General features: G+C 45.3%; 2 protein-coding genes and 1 pseudogene across 2 annotated transcripts; 2 read left to right on the forward strand and 1 right to left on the reverse strand.

Annotated features, from left to right (window-relative positions):
- LOC132207181 (uncharacterized) overlaps positions 1–18,452 on the forward strand; it is a 95,021-nt pseudogene that overhangs the window by 2,379 nt on the left and 74,190 nt on the right.
- Positions 10,063–13,130, forward strand: LOC132207246 (late histone H2A.2.2-like). The gene has a single exon (XM_059642474.1). It carries the CDS (start codon positions 10,078–10,080, stop codon positions 10,468–10,470), a length of 393 nt encoding a protein of 130 aa, XP_059498457.1. The 5' UTR covers positions 10,063–10,077; the 3' UTR covers positions 10,471–13,130.
- On the reverse strand, positions 15,887–16,444 carry LOC132207204 (histone H3). The gene has a single exon (XM_059642435.1). The coding sequence runs from the start codon at positions 16,442–16,444 to the stop codon at positions 16,034–16,036; it is 411 nt and encodes a 136-aa protein (XP_059498418.1). The 3' UTR covers positions 15,887–16,033.

Raw genomic sequence — 18,452 nt, forward strand, 5'->3', positions numbered from 1 at the left:
GAGCTTTGCAATTATTGCTCAGTTTCTGAATCTCACTCCGTTGGTATCGAATTACATATTTGAAAAACAATTCCTCAGACAAGGAGCAGCTCGATTTAAGAATGGAATCAGACTTGTGTTTGAATTGATGCCCTTTAAAGAAAAGACTGTGTCAAGAGAATTCTATGCTGTGGTCCAACAGGTTTATTTTGGAGTTCTGTTGCTTTGGGAGGTGAAGTTCAAGAAACGAAACACCCTAAAAACTGTTCACTGAATATATGTTAATCTGATTGATATTGTCAAATTTGGCTGATGTTGATTTACAGGAGATAACTCTTCTGTCTTCCTCCAGGAAAGTACTCGAAGAAACAATATTTCCTTGTTACAAAGCCAAGTGTGAGCAGTTGCTTCTAACTAACACCAGGCATGTTCCTGCGATCAGAATGGAGAATATCTTTTCCAGAGTCAGAGTGGATTGGATCAGACTTGTTTTGAGCTCAATTTCCAGAAACTTGTCCAAGGAAACAACTAACCAAGCACAACTGAGGAAAGGCAAGTTTATTTTTTTTGTTTTCATTGTCAATTGACATCATGCTCGTTCCAATTAATATCATTTGTCACCCATTAACATTCACATCATGTTTGAAATGTTAACAGCTAACTCCTTGTTGAAAGTACTGAAAACAGGAACTGAATCAAGTTTGCATTTAGGAAAGGTATTTTATAATATCTCAAACCGGATAGAGAGACTCCTCCTACCACCCCCTTTGATCATGACCCTGCCCCAATCGCCAAAACAATATCAACTCCCAGACCATCCACAACCTCAGCACCTCAGGTACTCTCCTGCCAACAGCCTCTGACCTCATCTTTCCCCAACGCCATGTTAACTGTTTCTGCCTTATCCCCAAAATCCACATACCCGACTGCCCCGTTGATGCACACTGTCTCTCACGCTCCCACTTTCTGCAGTCAAATTGGGTGGCCACGGGTACCCGCATGGGCCCAAGCTATTCCTGCTTCTTGTAGGATACATGGACCAGCCCCTCTTCTGCAGCTACACTGTCCCCACCCCCACCTCTTCCTCTGTTATTTCGATGACTGTATCGGTGCCACCTCGTACTCCCTCAAGGAACTCACAGTTCATCCACTTTACTAACAGCTTCCACCCCAAGTTTAACTTCACCTGGACCATCTTAAGTACATCTCTCTCCTTCCTGGACAACTCTGTTTGTTTGCATTTCTGGAAACTGGTAACTAATTCAAGCCAACCGACTGTCACAGCTACCTAGAATACACCTCCCCTCCCCTACCTTCCTGCAAGAATGCCATCCCCTATTCCCAATTCCTTCCTCTGTTTCATCTGCTCCCGAGATGAGGCATTCCAATCCCGGTCATTGCAGACGTCCTTGTTTTTCAAGGACTGCCATTTCCACTCCACAGTGGCTGAATATGCCCTTGACCTCATCGCTCTCATTTCTGCAACTTGCCCCTTAGACACCCTCTTCACAATAACAAAAAAGACAGAATCTCCTTTGTCATCACGGATCACTCCAACAAACTCAGGATTCAACGCATCTTCCTCCGCCACTTCTGCCACCTTCAATCTCACCCCACTCCCAAGGACACTTTTCCCTCCCCAACCCTATCCAGAGGGACCGCTCTCTCTGACTCCCTCGTCCACTCCACACTCCCCATAGCCCCACCGCCCCTGGCACATTTCACTGGAACCACAGGAAGTGCTACACCTGCCCCAATATCTCTCTCCCCTTATCTCCATCCCAGGTCCCAAGAAAACCTTCCATGTTAAACAGATGTTCATCTGTATGTCCAGTAATACATTGTGTTGTGTCCACTGTTCCCGATGTGGCCCCCTCTACATTGGGGAAACCAAGCGGAGGCTTGGAAACCACTTTGAACACCTTCGCTCACATCGTGACAAACGACTGCACCTCCCCAGTCATGAACCACTTCAACACCCCCTCCCACTCATTGGACGACATGTCCATCCCAGGCCGCCTCCAGTGCCACAACATTGCCACCGGAAGGGTGCACGAGCAGCAGCTCGTATTTCACTTGGGAGCCCTGCAGCACAATGTTCTCAACAAGGGCGTCAAAATCTGTCCACCCCAAACCCATCCCTGCCTCCTTGACCTGTCCATCTTTTCTCCAACCAATCTGCTTCTCCCACCTCACTGATCAACCCCCAACGGCACTTTGGCCTACTAACCTTAGCCCTGCCTCCTTGACCTGTCAGCCTTCCCTCAACCCACATCTGACCTCCCTCCCTACACTTACCGTTACTGGCTCCAGCCCTGCCTCCTTGACTGGCCATCTTTTCTCCACCTATCTGGTCCTTTATCCACCTTTCGTCATCATCTCCTCACTTCTCTCGATTTATTGCAGAGTCCCTTTCTCTTCTCTTCCCTCCCCCCCCCCCCCCGCCATTTCTGACAGAAGGGTCCAGTCCAAAAATGTCAGCTCTCCTGCTCCTCTGCTGCCTGACCTGCTGTGTTCATCCAGCTCTACACCTTGTTACCCCCTCAAAGGAAGACATCATGTTACATAGTTTGAACAACCACGTCTGACAAGTAGCAAATCACTACTGAGCACATGCAAACACATAGACAAAGCTGCTGACTGAGTCCCAAATATGCTCATTGTATCAACACATAACATACAAAGACTGGGTATACATTGTTGTCATACACACTGCAGGGAACAGAAGCAAATACATAGAAAATGTTTACAGCTCTGTTTTAAGAAAAGCAAGAGAGTCTACCAGACAGAAAAAAATACCTTTCAGCCCATGGGGTTGATAGTAGACAAAAACAAGCACCTGACATTTCTGATCCCGTTCAGCCAGCATTCCATTTCAATAAGTGTGCCATGGCAGTATACGATTTGCCAATCTACCTTATCACAGCGTGATTCTCAATGTGTTCACCTTCTGGAATAGAAACCATATTTTCCGTCTGTCTTGCAAAATTTCTTTTTTTTGTGTGGGGTGAAGCATTGAAGTGAATTTGGCAACTAAGTTAAACAGTTTTCTAGTGTCACTTGTCCCTCCCAATGAAATATTCCAGAAACACGCAAGAAAACAGAATGCTGTTTCTTCACGTTAGTGATGTAATCATCATTTAAAGCAACGAAGAATGATCCATTTAACTAAATCTTGTAATTGTCAATTTTTACTTTCTCACAGTTCGACCATATTCAATAAGGTTAAATTTTCTCCACTGTAAGACAGAAAATACAATTCCTTTTTCTTTCTTCATCCCCACGACAGCGCATTGTCAGTGTATTGCTGATGCCATGTGCCATTGCACAACAGCAGGGTTCTGTTATATCCATGGTCGTATAATTTAAGTGAATTAGCCGATACCCTTCCCTGTAGAAGGAACCTCGTGGTCATTCAGCTGAATACAGTTGATTTGTTCATTGCCCTTTTCTTTAGACTCAAAGAAAGGAATGCCACATCAATCTATTCCCTCAGCATTATTCACAAAATTCTGTTCCTGTGTACACAGAAAAGCTGATGTCACCTTGAAGAACAGCCCTTGATACAATTTCTGTCAGTTAGACTCTGCTCTCTTGGAGTTACAAAACCTTTTTGCTTTTACATTACACAATCCATTGCACAAAACAAATGCATGGAGCAATAACTGACAGGCACAGGCTGATAACTGCACTCCTGCGTTCTTAAAGCAGAAACTGACAGGCTTGGGCTGATAACTAAACTCGGAGGTTCACAAAGCAGCAGCTGGCATGTACAGATTGATAACTATACTTCGATATTCACAGAGCAGAAACAGACAGAGAAAGATTGACATCTGTACTCTTATTCATGTGGTATAAACATTATAGGTACAGATTTCTAACTCCACTCATTAACACACCGAGCAGAAACTGACAAGGAGAAATTATTTGTATTTCAATACCAGGACTGGCAAATCCAAATTGCTAAGCACATTCACAGCACACTCACTGGCTGATAGGGAACGATTGATAAATGTCCTGAAATAGTCATGTAACAGAGACTACCAGTTACAGATTTATAACTGCACACTCAGACACACAGCTGAAACTGACAGGGACTGACCGGTAAATGGACTCGGACATTCGTCTGGTAGTTAATGACAAAACATAGAACGTAGAACATTACAGCACAGTACAGGCCCTTTGGCCCTCGATGTTGTTGTGCCGACCTGTCATACCGATCTCAAGCCCATCTAACCTACGCTATTCCATGTACGTCCATATACTTATCCAATGACGCCTTAAATGTACCCAAAGTTGGCGAATCTACTACCGTTGCAGGCAAAGTGTTCCATTCCCTTACTACTGAGTCAATAAATTACCTCAGACATCTGTCCTATATCTTTCACCCCTCAATTTAAAGCTATGCCCCCTCGTGCTCACCGTCACCATCCGAGGAAAAAGGTTCTCCCTATCCACCCTATCTAACCCTCTGATTATTTTAGATGTTTCAAGTCACCTCTCAACCTTCTTCTCTGTAATGTAAGTCCCTCAGCCTTTCCTCAAGACCTTCCCTCCATATCAGGCAACATCCTAGTAAATCTCCTCTGCACCATTTCCAAAGCTTCCACATCCTTCTTATAATGCGGTGACCAGAACTGTACACAATGCTCCAAGTGCAGCCGCACCAGAGTTTTGTATGGCTTCACCATAACCTCTTGGTTCCAGAACTCGATGAATAAAAGCTGAAACACTGTATGCCACCTTAACACCCCTGTCAACCTGGGTGGCAACTTTCAAGGATCTGTGTACATGGACGCCGAGATCTCTCTGCTCATCTACACTACTAAGAATCTTACCATTAGCCCTGTACTTTGCCTTCTGGTTACTCCTACCAAAGTGCATCACCTCATACTTGTCTGCATTAAAATCTATTTCCCACCTCTCAGCCCAGCTCTGCAGCTTATCGATGACTCTCTGCAACCTACAGCATCCTTCGTCACTATCCACAGCTCCACTGACCTTTGGTGTCGTCTGCAAATGTACTAACCCATCCTTCTACGCCCTCATCCAGGTCATTTATAAAAATGACAAACAGCAGTGGACCCAACACCGACCCTTGCGGTACACCACTAGTAACTGCTCTCCAGGATGAACATTTCCCATCAACTACCACCCTCTGTCTTCTTTCAGCAAGCCAATTTCCGATCTAAACTGCTATATCTCCCACAATTCCATTCCTCCGCATTTTGTACAATAGCGTCTTGTGGGGAATCTTATCAAATGCCTTGCTGAAAACGATAAACACCACATCAACCGGTTTACTCTCATCTACCTGTTTGGTCACCTTCTCAAAGAACTCTAAGGTTTGTGAGGCACGACCTTCCGTTAACAAAACCATGCTGACTCTCCCTAATCAATTTTATTCTTTTCTAGAATATAAATCCGATCCCTTATAACCTTTTCCAACACTTTACCAACAACTGTGGTAAGGCTCACTGGTCTATAATTACCAGGGTTGTCTCTACTCCCCTTCTTGAACAGGGAAACCACATTTGCTATCCTCCAGTCATCTGGCACTATTCCTGAACTTTTGATCACAAATCTATCATATCCACACAGCAAAAACTGACAGAATCAGATTAATAATAAAACTCCCAGTTTCATATTTGTTTAAACTGACAGGTACAGTTTGATAACTATCAGATTTTCACAGCAGAATCTGACAATAACTGATCGATTACTAAACTCAGATTGACAAGCAAATACAAAACAGGTATAGACGTGACAACTACACTCATGCATTGACCACCAGCAACTGATGTGTAGGTGCACAACTACACTCATTCACATGGCAGTAACAGAGAGCTACAGCTTAATAACTACAGTCACCCACCTGCATTACAGTAACTGTCAGGGGCAGGTTGATAACACTCACACATTGATGTGACGGAAACTGACATGTACTGATAATAACTAAACCCATCTATGGATACAGCAGAAACTGACAGAGACTGATAATTGCACTTCCATTATCATTGCAGAAACTGAGATTTATAACTGCACCCTCTCATTCACATGACAAAAACTGAGTGTACAGATTTGATAACCATAGCCACACATTTGTATTGTAATATGTGACAGGGATGGGATAATCCTTCCTGCAAAATGTTACAAGAAAGCAAGAGAACTAATTAATTAATAATTCACAGCAGAAACCTAGAGGTATAATCCTGATAATTACACAAGAATATTCACTGGGGAGACACTGACAAGGTTCAGATTGATAATGACAATCTCATTCATACAACAGAAATTGGTTGGTACGCACTGAAAAGCACAGTCTCATAATTACAGAACAGAAACTGACAATCACAGACGGATAACTACATTTTCATATTCACATGTCTGAAAATGACTGTTAGGATTGAATGAATATGGTGCATTTTTACAAGCAGAAACATTCAAGGTTACGCTAACAACTGCACCCACACATTCAAAGCTCGGAACTGACAGGTAAAGATGAAAAGCCAAGCTCACGTGTTGACATAGCAGAAACTGAGAAGCACAGTCTGAAGCCTGCTCTCTGACATTCAGATAGCAGAAAACGACTGGCACAGATGGATAAGTATACTCACCTTGCAGACACTGACACGAACATTCCCACATCACCAACAATCAGGTAAAGACTTACAACGGCATTCTCATATTCACAAAGGGGGGAAAAAAATAATCACAGTCAAGTCCAATTTGATAACTTCTCAAATAAACACAGGGCAGAATCTCACAGGTCCCCGTCAGTCTCTGCTGTGTGAATACATAAGTAATTTAACAAAGGCTCACCAATGTGTGAGACATGAATAGATCAACAAATAAACTCATATCCACAGACCCACTCACATTGTGTAGTCCCATTCATGGATCTGGACACTTAGTTTGTTTCTGGACTTCACTCAATTGGGATGGAATTAACAAAAAGAAAAATCACAAGACAAAGAAGCAGCTCAGATCAAGAGTGGAATCAAACACCTAATTCTGTTCAGATTCCTGGCTTGAAATTAAATATTGTAATGATTATTAACTGAACATTGCATCCAATAATGAAATATCACTGAACTTGGCTGATGTTGACTTGCAGGAGGGTTTTCTTCTGTCTTCCTCCAGGCAAATACGTGAGGGACTAAGAGAAAGTAATATTCCCTCGGCACAAAGCCAAGTGTGACCAGCTGCTTCTAACAAACGGAAGGTATGTTACCGCTGTCAGAGCAGAGAGCATCCTTTCCACAGTCACAGACCAGATTGAGTCAGACACACATTGAGGTCAATTTCCAGTGAGATTTGTTCCAACAACACAGAGGAAATAGAAGTTTTGTTTTTTTCCACCATTCACAATGCACACCTGCCCAGTTCGAACAAATTTCAGCATTTCAAGTGTTTTGCGAGATCTGCAGCTCGGATAGCGGATAATGTTGAGCTGGCTTGCTTTTCTTCATATATTTCATCACCATGCTCAGTGGTATCATCAGTGGAGCCTCCAATGAGTCAATGTTATTCCACGCCCTGTGGAATTTATACTGTATGGTCCATTATGGTGACAACTATCACTTCTGGTTTTGATCTGTCTGAGTTTTCATTTTTGGGGTCCGATTCTATAATCTTGTTGATTGAAGTATGCATGGAAAACCATGCCTCTCGGAATTCCTGTGTGTCTGTGTTTGGCTTGGGCTACCATGGTTACTTTGTCCCATGTTAACCTGATGGCCTTTATTGTCTGAATATGTGATACATTCAGACAACCAAGGCCATCAGGTGAAATGGGGCAAAGTTACCATATTAAAAAGAAAGAACTGTGGATGCTGTAAATCAGGAACAAAAGACAGACTTGCTGGACAAGCTCTGCAGCTCAGCAGTAACTGGTTCTGAGGAAAGGTTACTGGACCCGCAAGGCTAACTCTCTGTTTTTCCCTTCACCGATGCTGCCTGACCTGAGCTTTTTCCAGCACCTTTTATTTTTGTTGTGTAAGGTAACCATAGCAGCCTAAGCCAAACATAGACATGTTAAGGAATTCCTAGAGACATTGTTCTCCACACAAACATAGAATTGGACCCCATGTATAAACCCATATAGATCAAAACTGAAATGACAGTACTCAGCATAACAGACCTGACAGTGCAAATTCCAAGCAGAGGAGAATCACATTGCATCAGCAGAGGCTCCACTGATGATGTCACCTAGCATGGTGGCAAAACGTCCGAACAAAAACATGACAGCTCACTGACCAAGTCAACAACATCACATTTCTGCATTCACAGCCCATTGACATTTACACCGTTTTTGAAGATGGACAGACTGAATACTTGTCCAAAATACACACTCAAACTGAATATAATCTGCATTAAATGACTCTGATAACAGCTACCACATAACAAATTGCATCGTCACAGAGAATATTACTGGCTGCCAAAGTTCAGCCGTGTTGTCAAATAGAAACTGACAAGCATGTGTTGATTCCTCTGCTCAATCATTCACCCTGTAGAAACAGGCAAAAAACAGGTTGACACTCTCTCATATATGGAAAAAAAGTTTGCTATACCATTCTCAAATTCACATTTGAAAAATGATATGTACAAATTAATATTTATGCTCACATATCAAACTACATGTACCCAAATGATAACTACGCTTATATATCCACAGCATATCAACAATCCGTTCTTCTCTGTTGCTAACACTCCAGTTTCACAGCATAACTTCACAGGTCCAATTTTATAAATGCATTTAAATATCCACAGACTTAACAGTTTTTTTTAGGTGCAGTGTGATAATGGCAGTAGATTCACCAACTTTAGGTACATTTAAGTTGTCATTGGATTAGCATGTGGACATACATGGAATAGTGTAGGTTAGATGGACTTCAGATCGGTATGACAGGTTGGCATACTATTGAGGGCTGAAGGGCCTGTACTGTGCTGTAATGTTCAATGTAACTACACTCCAATTTTCACAAGCAGATTCTCATAGGTACGTACTGATCATGAAGCAGAAATGGACAGGAACAGCTTGGTAATAACCCTCCCAATGTCATACAGCTTGAACTGACAGGTACACTTTGATAACTATATGCATATCAACAGTGCAGTATCTGACACCTATGTATTGGTAACTACACACATACACACTCTCACACACACACTCTCACGGAGCAGAAAATGAGAAATATAAATGGATAACTAAACAGACATATTGACATTGCAGAAATTGACAGGCTACATGGATAACTACACTCATATCTTGCAGCAGAAACTGATAGTGACACTGATTGGAGAGCCTAAGTGGGCGAGAGAGTAAAATTTGTCAAATCAACAGAAAGCAAAAAGCACTGGTCACAGCACGTCAGCACTCGTCTGTGACCGAGGTAATCCGAGTAAAACTGATACCGAGACACGCTGGCAGGTGTCTAAGGAATGTACGAATAGTTTGGGCCTCGATATATTGGAGATTTGAAGAAGGACGTCAAACCTTTCGAGGAAACAAAAAGGGTCTTGACGGAACAGGCAATTTAAAATAGTGTCTAAAGATGGTGCGCACGATTAATGCTCTCTTTCAGGGAAAAAAAAAGTTATCGTTTGGTTTATTAACATGTCGAGGTGTTTTTGAAATGTGAAATGAATATGCAGGTGCAGATTTCGGCCCCTTTTTGCCGCTTGCATTTAAGTTTTTGAAAATTCGATTCAAGGTCAGAAATGGACATTCCACTCGGTTCGGGAATGCGGGAAAGGGAGATGAAGTCAAATATACATTCATAATCTAAAAGTAAATGTATTCGCGCATTCTGTTCTGTTCAACGTCCGAGTTTTCGTTAAATATTGGCGGGCTTTTCGAGTTTGAAAGAAAGCGGTTGATGATTTGGCGCCGGGATTTTCCGGCCTCCTGCCCGGGCCCTCTCCGGATTGGTGAGGGAAGCAGATATCTGATTGGGCATTGAAACGACATGAGGAGATACTGAACAATGTGACCAATCAGCAATGGCCGCACCCCCATTCCTCCCGAAGGTATAAGAGGGCGGGATGTGGCCGCATTGCAGCATTCTCTGTGAAAGTGTTTGTGAGTTTGTGGCGATGTCTGGAAGAGGAAAGGGCGGTGGCGGTAAAGCTCGGTCGAAGGCGAAGTCCCGGTCGTCCCGGGCTGGGCTGCAGTTCCCGGTGGGCCGTGTTCACAGGCTCCTAAGAAAGGGTAACTATGCTGAGCGTGTGGGTGCCGGAGCGCCGGTTTATCTGGCTGCGGTGCTCGAGTACCTGACGGCTGAAATCCTCGAGCTGGCCGGTAACGCGGCCCGGGACAACAAGAAGACCCGCATCATCCCCAGGCACCTCCAGCTGGCCGTGCGCAACGACGAGGAGCTCAACAAGTTGCTGGGAGGTGTGACCATCGCTCAGGGCGGGGTGCTGCCAAATATTCAGGCCGTGCTGCTGCCCAAGAAAACCGCCGCTGGGGGCGCCACTAAAAAGTGAAGAGACCGTTCTGTAACTTGACAATCCAAAGGCTCTTTTCAGAGCCACCCACAACATCAGTGAAAGAGTCTCAGACCTCGTTTTTGTTCGATTGATTTAATTTTAAATATACAGAGCCTGGAACTTCGCAACGTCAAATTTCAATCACATCATTCATTGATCCTGTAGTTGTCACAGTTCGATAGAAAATGAAATCCATCCTGCTGCTCCTGATTTCGGTAATATTTCCATTCAGAGCTGGCAGCCGATGAGCAGGAAGAAGTTATGATGAGCTTATAAATTACAATGTATGACATAATTGGAGAACAGAATAATCGTTTTGCAAATACGTTTTCCAGTCCCACTGCTTGTTGTTCACTGCCAATTTCACATCTCCCTTCATCGCATTAGAGAAAGCGAAAGTGACCCGGGACAGCACGTTGCAGGGTCATTTGCTTCTGATAATGAACGGCCGCTGACCCTCTGCGCATTAATCTCAGGTGCAGCTCATTTTCCTGCCTTTGATATTATCGAGTCCTCACAGTGTGGAAGCAGGCCATTCGGCCCATCGAGGCCCGACTGACCCTCTGAAGAGCATCTCTCACAAAGTGCCCTTCCATATCCCTGTCACTCTGTCTTTCTCTGGACACACTGGGCCCATAGCATAGCCATGCCACATAAAGTGCACATCTTTGGACTATGGAGGAAACCAGAGCACCTAGAGGAAATCCTCAAAGACACGAAGGCCACCCACCAGCCTACCTTTTATCCTGGGAGAAGTAGCCCTGGCCTGTACAGCTTCTCCCTGAAGCTGAGCCCCTTACAAATCTTTTATGAATGTTTAAGCTTAAAGTTAAAAACAAAAGCTTCTCGTCAATCTGGCTGTTCATCATCTTGAAACCTTGGATGAACTGTCTAATCCATTCCCTACAGCAGACCAGGAGTGCAGCATCAAAAGGGGACGACCAGGGCTGTTTCAGAAAATTCAGCGGAGAAGGCTTCAGCAAATCCATCAAAGATACCAAGGGGCAGGACTGGAACAGTTTAGTGGCCCCAACCATCCAAACTGAGCAAAGCAAGATAGTGGACAAAGACAGTTCCCACCCTGATGCTGTCTATGCTTGGTTGACACAGAATGCCAGCAGCGTGGTGTCCACTGCCCCGCCAGGCCTCAACGCACCTGTTCTATCGGTCACTGCAGTTGTCAGATCCGTCTTCCTGGTGAGAACACCCAAGGAAAGTAACAGACCTGGACTGAAGCACCAACTGTGCATGTAATTCCTGTGGGGAGGTACTCTCTGACATCTTTGTCTCCCTCTGACAAGCTGTACTCTGCACCTGCTTGAGAAGACCACCATTATCCCAGTCCTAAAATCTACATGCAATATGACTTCATCTGTACTGCCCAGTGGCTCTGGCATCCAAAATCATGAAGTGCTCAGAGATGCTGGTCATGGCCCACTTGAACTCTCGACTTTCAGCCTGCCTCAATCCCTTGCAATTTTCCCACTAATGCAACAGGCCCACAGCAGATGCCCTTTTCCCAGCCCTGCAATCATCCCTGGAACATCTGGGCAACAAGGCCACCTACAATCAGGCTTCTGCTCATCAACTACAGCTCAGTCTTCAACACCATTATCCCTGCAAGACGGAACTCAAAACTAACACCTCAGGCTTGGCTCCTCCCTGTGCAACTGACTCCTCAGCTTCCTGAAACACAGACCACAAATCAAGAAGATAGGCAACTGAATCTCCTCTGCGAGGACATTCAAACACTGCAACCCTCAAGAATGCATTCTCAGGTCCCTACTGTACTCCTTGTATACTCACAATTGTTGTCAAATTCTGAATGAATGCCACCTATAAGTTTGCTGTTGACAACACTATGATGGGATGGATAATAAATAATGATGATTCAGATGACAGGAAGGAGATGGAGGGTTTGGTGACGTGGTGCAATTATAAAAAGAAAACTGAATGGTCACAAAACAAAAGAACTTATAATTGGTTTCAGAAGGAAAAGAGCAGAACACACCCTCAGGTCCATCAACAGAGCAGGGTGCTGAGAGTGTCAATTTTCCAAGAGTTACAATAACCAACAACCTTCATGGGACTTCCCACATAGATGCAATGGTAATGAAGGCACAAAAAGGCCTCGTCTTCCTGAGGCTGCTCATGTATTTGGCATGTTACTCATGCACCATAGAAAGCATACTGTCTGGGTTCATCAAGGCCTGATATGGAACCTGCTCTGTCCTGTTCCACGAGCAACTATGGAAGGTTGTGTTCACACCCCACACCGTCACGGCACCCAACTTCCCAACCATGGGCTCTCATTGCTGTGCAAAGCCTGAGACATCAAAATCCATCCAACCCCAATGGTGCCCTCCTACAACCTCTTGCATCAGGCAGAAGATACAGAAGCTCGAACACCCACACCAGCAGGTTCAAGAACAGATTCTTCCCTGTCATTGTCAGACTGACGAATGGAATCTTAAATTTCAAAAGTGTTGATCTTGCCTGCATACATCCTGTGGAGTGTAACTTGTATGCCTTATCATTTCCATTTTTCACATTATGACCTGTATGTGCTTACTGACTATGATCTGGCTATACTGCTCGCCAACAAAACCATTCACTATTTAGGAACATGTCACAATAAATCTAACTAAATTCCTGTAGCAGAGAGACCAGAATTGAATGCATTATTCCAAGTGTTCTAATCCATGTCCTGTAAAGCTGCAACTTGTCCTCCCAACTACTGTTCTCAATATACTGGCCAAATTTTCCGAAGGATACCATCAGCAACAAATGTTGAAACAGAAGTTAAACAAGATACAACCTTATTTTCAAAAGGCTGAAAAAGCCACCCCAGTGCCCCCTGAAAGAAGTTTTGTACAAGATGTGATAATGTGATAATGGGCCAGTTGGAGGTTTCAGTTCAGTGGTGGTTAATGCAGCTAAATTGTACGTGTTCAAATATCATGAAATAAAAACAAAAACGGCAACTTCTGATCAGGTTCCAGTTTCACAACTGATTTTTCTTTTTGTGAAGAGAAGGTGTGTGGCCAAGATATTGTCAATTCACACATTCTTTCCAAGCAGTTTTAAAAGGCAATCATTTCACGTTGAACATCTGTCTCTGCCTCAATTATATGAAAAGAGCACGTCCTTAAAAACAAGACACATTGCTGAATTTACCTTCACCCATTTGTTCAAAATGTGGGAAACTGGCATATTTACTGTCAACCCCTCATGCCTCCAGTAGCTTGTGAGCAGGTGTCAGCACTAGAAACATATTCAACCCTAATCATCAAAGCCCTGAAGCCTGCATGCATGTTACATTTATTATAAATACAGAGGTTAAAGCGGTTTGAATTTGTTCATCAGATTATTAGCATCACTGGCTCGGCTAAACCACCTGTAATTGCCATAGAGCCATTCTATATAAGTCAATATCAGTGATGGGAGTGTGGAGTCACACCTAAAAGGGAGAGAGAACATAATAAACTCCAGTAACTCATTGTTCAGCCACTTCCATTTGCTCAAGTTGCTTTTTTTGACTCCATTTCCAGGGTGACAAGCCTTAGTGGGGTATGGATCATGTGCTTCACCCCTGGCAAACAAAGCAATTACCATCTATTTCAGTCAGAGAAAATGGGAACTGCAGATGCTGGAGAATCTGAGATAACAAAGTGTGGGGCTGGATGAACACAGCAGGCCAAGCAGCATCTTAGGAGCACAAAAGCTGATGTTTTGGGCCTAGCCCCTTCATCAGAAAATGGGGGCTGGGGAGGCAATTCTGAAATAAATAGGGAGAGAGTGGGAGGCAGACTGAAGATGGATGAAGGAGAAGATAGGTGGAGTAGCAAGTATAGGTGAGGAGTTAGAGAGGGGATAGATCAGCCTGGGGAGGATGGACAGGTCAAGGGGGGGAGATAAGGTCAGTAGGTAAGAAATGGAGATGTGGGTGGGAGGAGGGGATAGGTGAGAGGAAGAAAGGGTTAGGGAGACAGGGTGGGGGCGAGCTGGGCTGGTTTTGGGATGCAGTGGGGAGAGGGGAGATTTTGAAGCTGGTGAAATCGATAGCACTAGGCTGCAGGGTTCCCAAGTGGAACATGAGTTGCTGTTCCTGCAACCTTCGAGTGGCATCATTATTGCACTGCAGGAGGCCCAGGAGGAACATTTGCCTAAGAAGTGGGAGGGTGAGTTAAAATGGTTCACGACTGGGAGGTGCAGTTGTTTATAGCAAACCGAGTGTAGGTGTTCTGCAAAGCTGTCCCTAAGCCTCCACTTGGTTTCCCCAATGTAGAGGGAGCCACAACGGGTACAGTGGATACAGAATAACACATTGGCAGATGTGCAGGTGAACATCTGCTAGATGTGGATCATCTTGGGGCCTGGGATGTAGTTGAGGGAGGAGGGGTGGGGGGCAAGTGGAGCACTTCCTGCAGTGGCAGGTGAAAGTGGCAGGTGAAAGTGCCAGGTGTGGTGGGGGTGGAGGGGAGTGTGGAGTGGACAAGGGAGTCGCAGACAGAGTGGTCTCTCCGAAAGGTAGATCAGAGTGGGGATGGAAAAAATGTCTTGTGGTGGGGTCGGATTGTAGATGGTGGAAGTGTCAGAGTTCACCTCCCACTCATGAACTATTTTAACTCCCACTCCCATTCCTCAGACGACATGTCCAACCTGGGCCTCCTGCAATGCCATAGTGATGTCACCCATAGGTTTCAGGAACAGCAACTCATTCTCCATTGGTGCCCCATTGATACATTGACAGGGATGAACTTTCGTGGAATCTCGACACAGCAGGAAATGGCCTTTCGAGCCTGATCGATCCTCCGAAGAACATGGAAAGAACAGCTGATGCTATAAATCAGGAACAAGACCAGAAGTAGCTGAAAAAGCTCAACAGGTCTGGCAGTCGTGAAGAAAATAAAATCCAGAGTTGACGTTTCAGCTCCCGCCACCCTTGCAGTTCTGAGGAAAGCTCACGGGACCCGAAAACTTAGCTCTGATTTTTTTTCTTCTTCAGAGATGTTGCCAGACCTGCTGAGCTGTTTCAGCAACTTCTGGTTTTGCTGCGACAAGCATCAACCGAAACAGGCTGGGGCCTGAGGGAAAGTGTGATGTCTGGTCTGAACCCCCTACATATTGGCGGGCTTTTCAGATTTGAAATAAAAGCGGTTGATGATTTGGCGCCAATTATTTCTCCCGCCCAACTTCCCAGCCGTGTTCAGTTCGAGTGGGGTAACACCAAGGGATGCATAGGCAGGGAGGTGCTTTCCTGTCACTCAAATCTCCAGCACACTGGGAGGCTTCAATTATGTACTGCCATCAATTTATATCTTCCCCACAGCAATGTCCAGTTTTGTCTTCTAATTAACGTGACAAATCCACTTCTCGGCCAGATTGAAATTGTTTAATAACAGACGAAACGACACAATACAACAGCAGAAAAAAACTGGGCGCATAATAAAGTAACCAACATTGCCAATCGATTGCTGCTCTCTCGGGACAGTTTAGTGGCTCTGAAAAGAGCCGTTGTGTTTCTCGGGGTGAATGTGCAGGGCCGGGCACGCTCCGTTTAGGCGCGCTCCCCGCGGATCCGCCGCGCCAGCTGGATGTCTTTAGGCATAATGGTGACCCGCTTGGCGTGGATGGCACACAGGTTGGTGTCCTCAAACAGCCCCACCAGGTAAGCCTCGCTGGCCTCCTGCAAGGCCATTACGGCCGAGCTCTGGAAGCGCAGGTCGGTCTTGAAGTCTTGAGCGATCTCCCGCACCAGGCGCTGGAACGGCAGTTTGCGGATCAGCAGCTCGGTGGATTTCTGGTAGCGGCGGATCTCCCGCAGAGCCACCGTGCCGGGCCTGTAGCGATGAGGCTTCTTCACTCCGCCCGTGGCCGGAGCGCTCTTGCGGGCCGCTTTGGTCGCCAGCTGCTTGCGGGGAGCTTTCCCTCCAGTGGATTTGCGCGCTGTCTGCTTGGTTCTAGCCATTCCTCTTCAACTCTCTACAACACACACACACAAGCTGCTGCTGTCAATGCCGACGCCGCTGCTGCGCTGCCTATTTAAGGGAATGGAGAGCCCGCCCTAGAGCTGGGATTGGATACAGTCCCGTCCCTCAATCCCCTGAGAAACAGCTCCGGAAGGGACAGAAAAGGCCGAATAATATTTTTTGGAGGCTGATTGGTTAACTTGAAATGACAGTTGGCCTCTTTCAAAAAGCCCGCCGATTTTACCCTCGCGATCCTGAGTTTAAAGTAAATATTTAAAAGGATAATAAAGTCCGCCTCCGATCAAATCGTGTACTTTGCAAACTAAGTTTTTTGAACAAACTCTACATCAGCGGAGACAGGACGACAGGACTGCCTCATCTGTCTGTAACAGGCGTGAGGAAAGGGGGAGGGCGTGTAATACAGCCGGACAAACATGATGAACGGAACGTATAACTGCCGTTAATGCATCTAAATACCGCCGAATAAAGCATTTTAAAAGCTAATATGGTGCAACACAGTGTAACGAATAAAGTTACACAAACTCAATTTAGCGGCATTTCTACCTTTCGCCTAGGTTATAATTAGTCCCAAGATAATTTGGCGTTGCTTCCTGCAACAGGCTGATGGAAAGTAAATTAAAACTTTCACAGTTGTCCCAGAATCAAAACTGAAAGAAATATCATTCCTGTAACGGTTAATGAAATACAAATACAGCAATATATGCTAACTCCAGCCCCCAACTGGATCTGTAAATAAAACTATTCTCCACAATGCAGTGAACACAATTTTCGGCAAAAGAACTGCGATCTCGAGCTTCATGTTCGAAGCAGATAAAAACAGGGACTTTTTTTCAAAGCAGTTGTGATACAATTAAACGCCCATGATCAGGCCTTTCTTAACAAGACAACACGGTTTCTTCCATTTCTACGTCAGTTTCTATTCCCCCAGCTGAATGAGACAAAATCATTTCTTGAGGATTGTGTGGTGAAGAGGGGTTTCAGAGCCTGTGTTTGACTCTTTGAGACTCTCTCCCTGCATGTGTGACAAGCAGACTGACATGAACTGACAAAGCACTAGAGCCTATGGTCTATGTGAGCAGGACCTCACACTCACATATTGTAGAGTATGGAAGAGGGGCTGAGTGTAAATCCGATAGGTAAATACGGAACGGTTATTCACATAAATCAGTGTCTAAATTATTCCTGCACTCGGAGCTAGGACAGGGATCATTTGATCCGGGCTCAGCTCTCTCCTGAAAGATGTGGTGGCTCTGAGAAGAGCCTTTGGGTTCAGGTTGTTACATGTTACACCGACTGCATCATTTCTTTGCTGCTTTCTTGGTCACTTTCGCTTTGGGCTTGGCCTTTGCCTTCGCCGATTTCGGGGCCGGCTTTGCGGCCTTGGGGCTCTTGGTCTTTTTCACTTTCTTCACGGGAGTCTTTTTCTTCGGCGTTGCTTTCTTCGCCGGTTTCTTCGGCGTTGCTGCCTTCTTGCCGCCCGCTTTCTTGCCTGTCGCTTTCTTCGCTGCCACCTTCTTGCTCGTTGTTTTCTTCACGGCTGCTTTCTTGGCGGCTGCTGCTGGTCTCGCCTTCTTTCCCACTTTTGTCTTGACTGGATTCTTTGCGAGTTTGAAGGAGCCGGAGACGCCCTGGCCCTTCACCAGAACCAGGGAGCCTTTCGCCAGGCACCTCTTGGCAGCCATCCTGATCTGTGCATTTTGCTTCTCCACATTGACCCCGCTTCTCTGCAGCGCCTTCTTTATAGCGACCAGAGACGTTCCCTTCCGATCGCTGTTCTCCCCGACAATCTTCACAATCCGCTCGCCCAACCCGGGACCGGCTGGTTTCTTCCTGGGAGCTGTCGCCTTCTTCTTCTTGGGAGACTTGGGTTTGGTGCTGGCGGAGGCTGGAGGAGCGGTTTCGGCGGCTGCACTGTCGCTCATGTCGGGAACTCTGCGCTGAATCTCTCTCTGTCAGACTGAACTGGGTCAGCAATGAAGCTGCTGG

Source organism: Stegostoma tigrinum, chromosome 44 (genome assembly GCF_030684315.1).
Source record: "Stegostoma tigrinum isolate sSteTig4 chromosome 44, sSteTig4.hap1, whole genome shotgun sequence".
Lineage (NCBI taxonomy): Eukaryota > Metazoa > Chordata > Chondrichthyes > Orectolobiformes > Stegostomatidae > Stegostoma > Stegostoma tigrinum.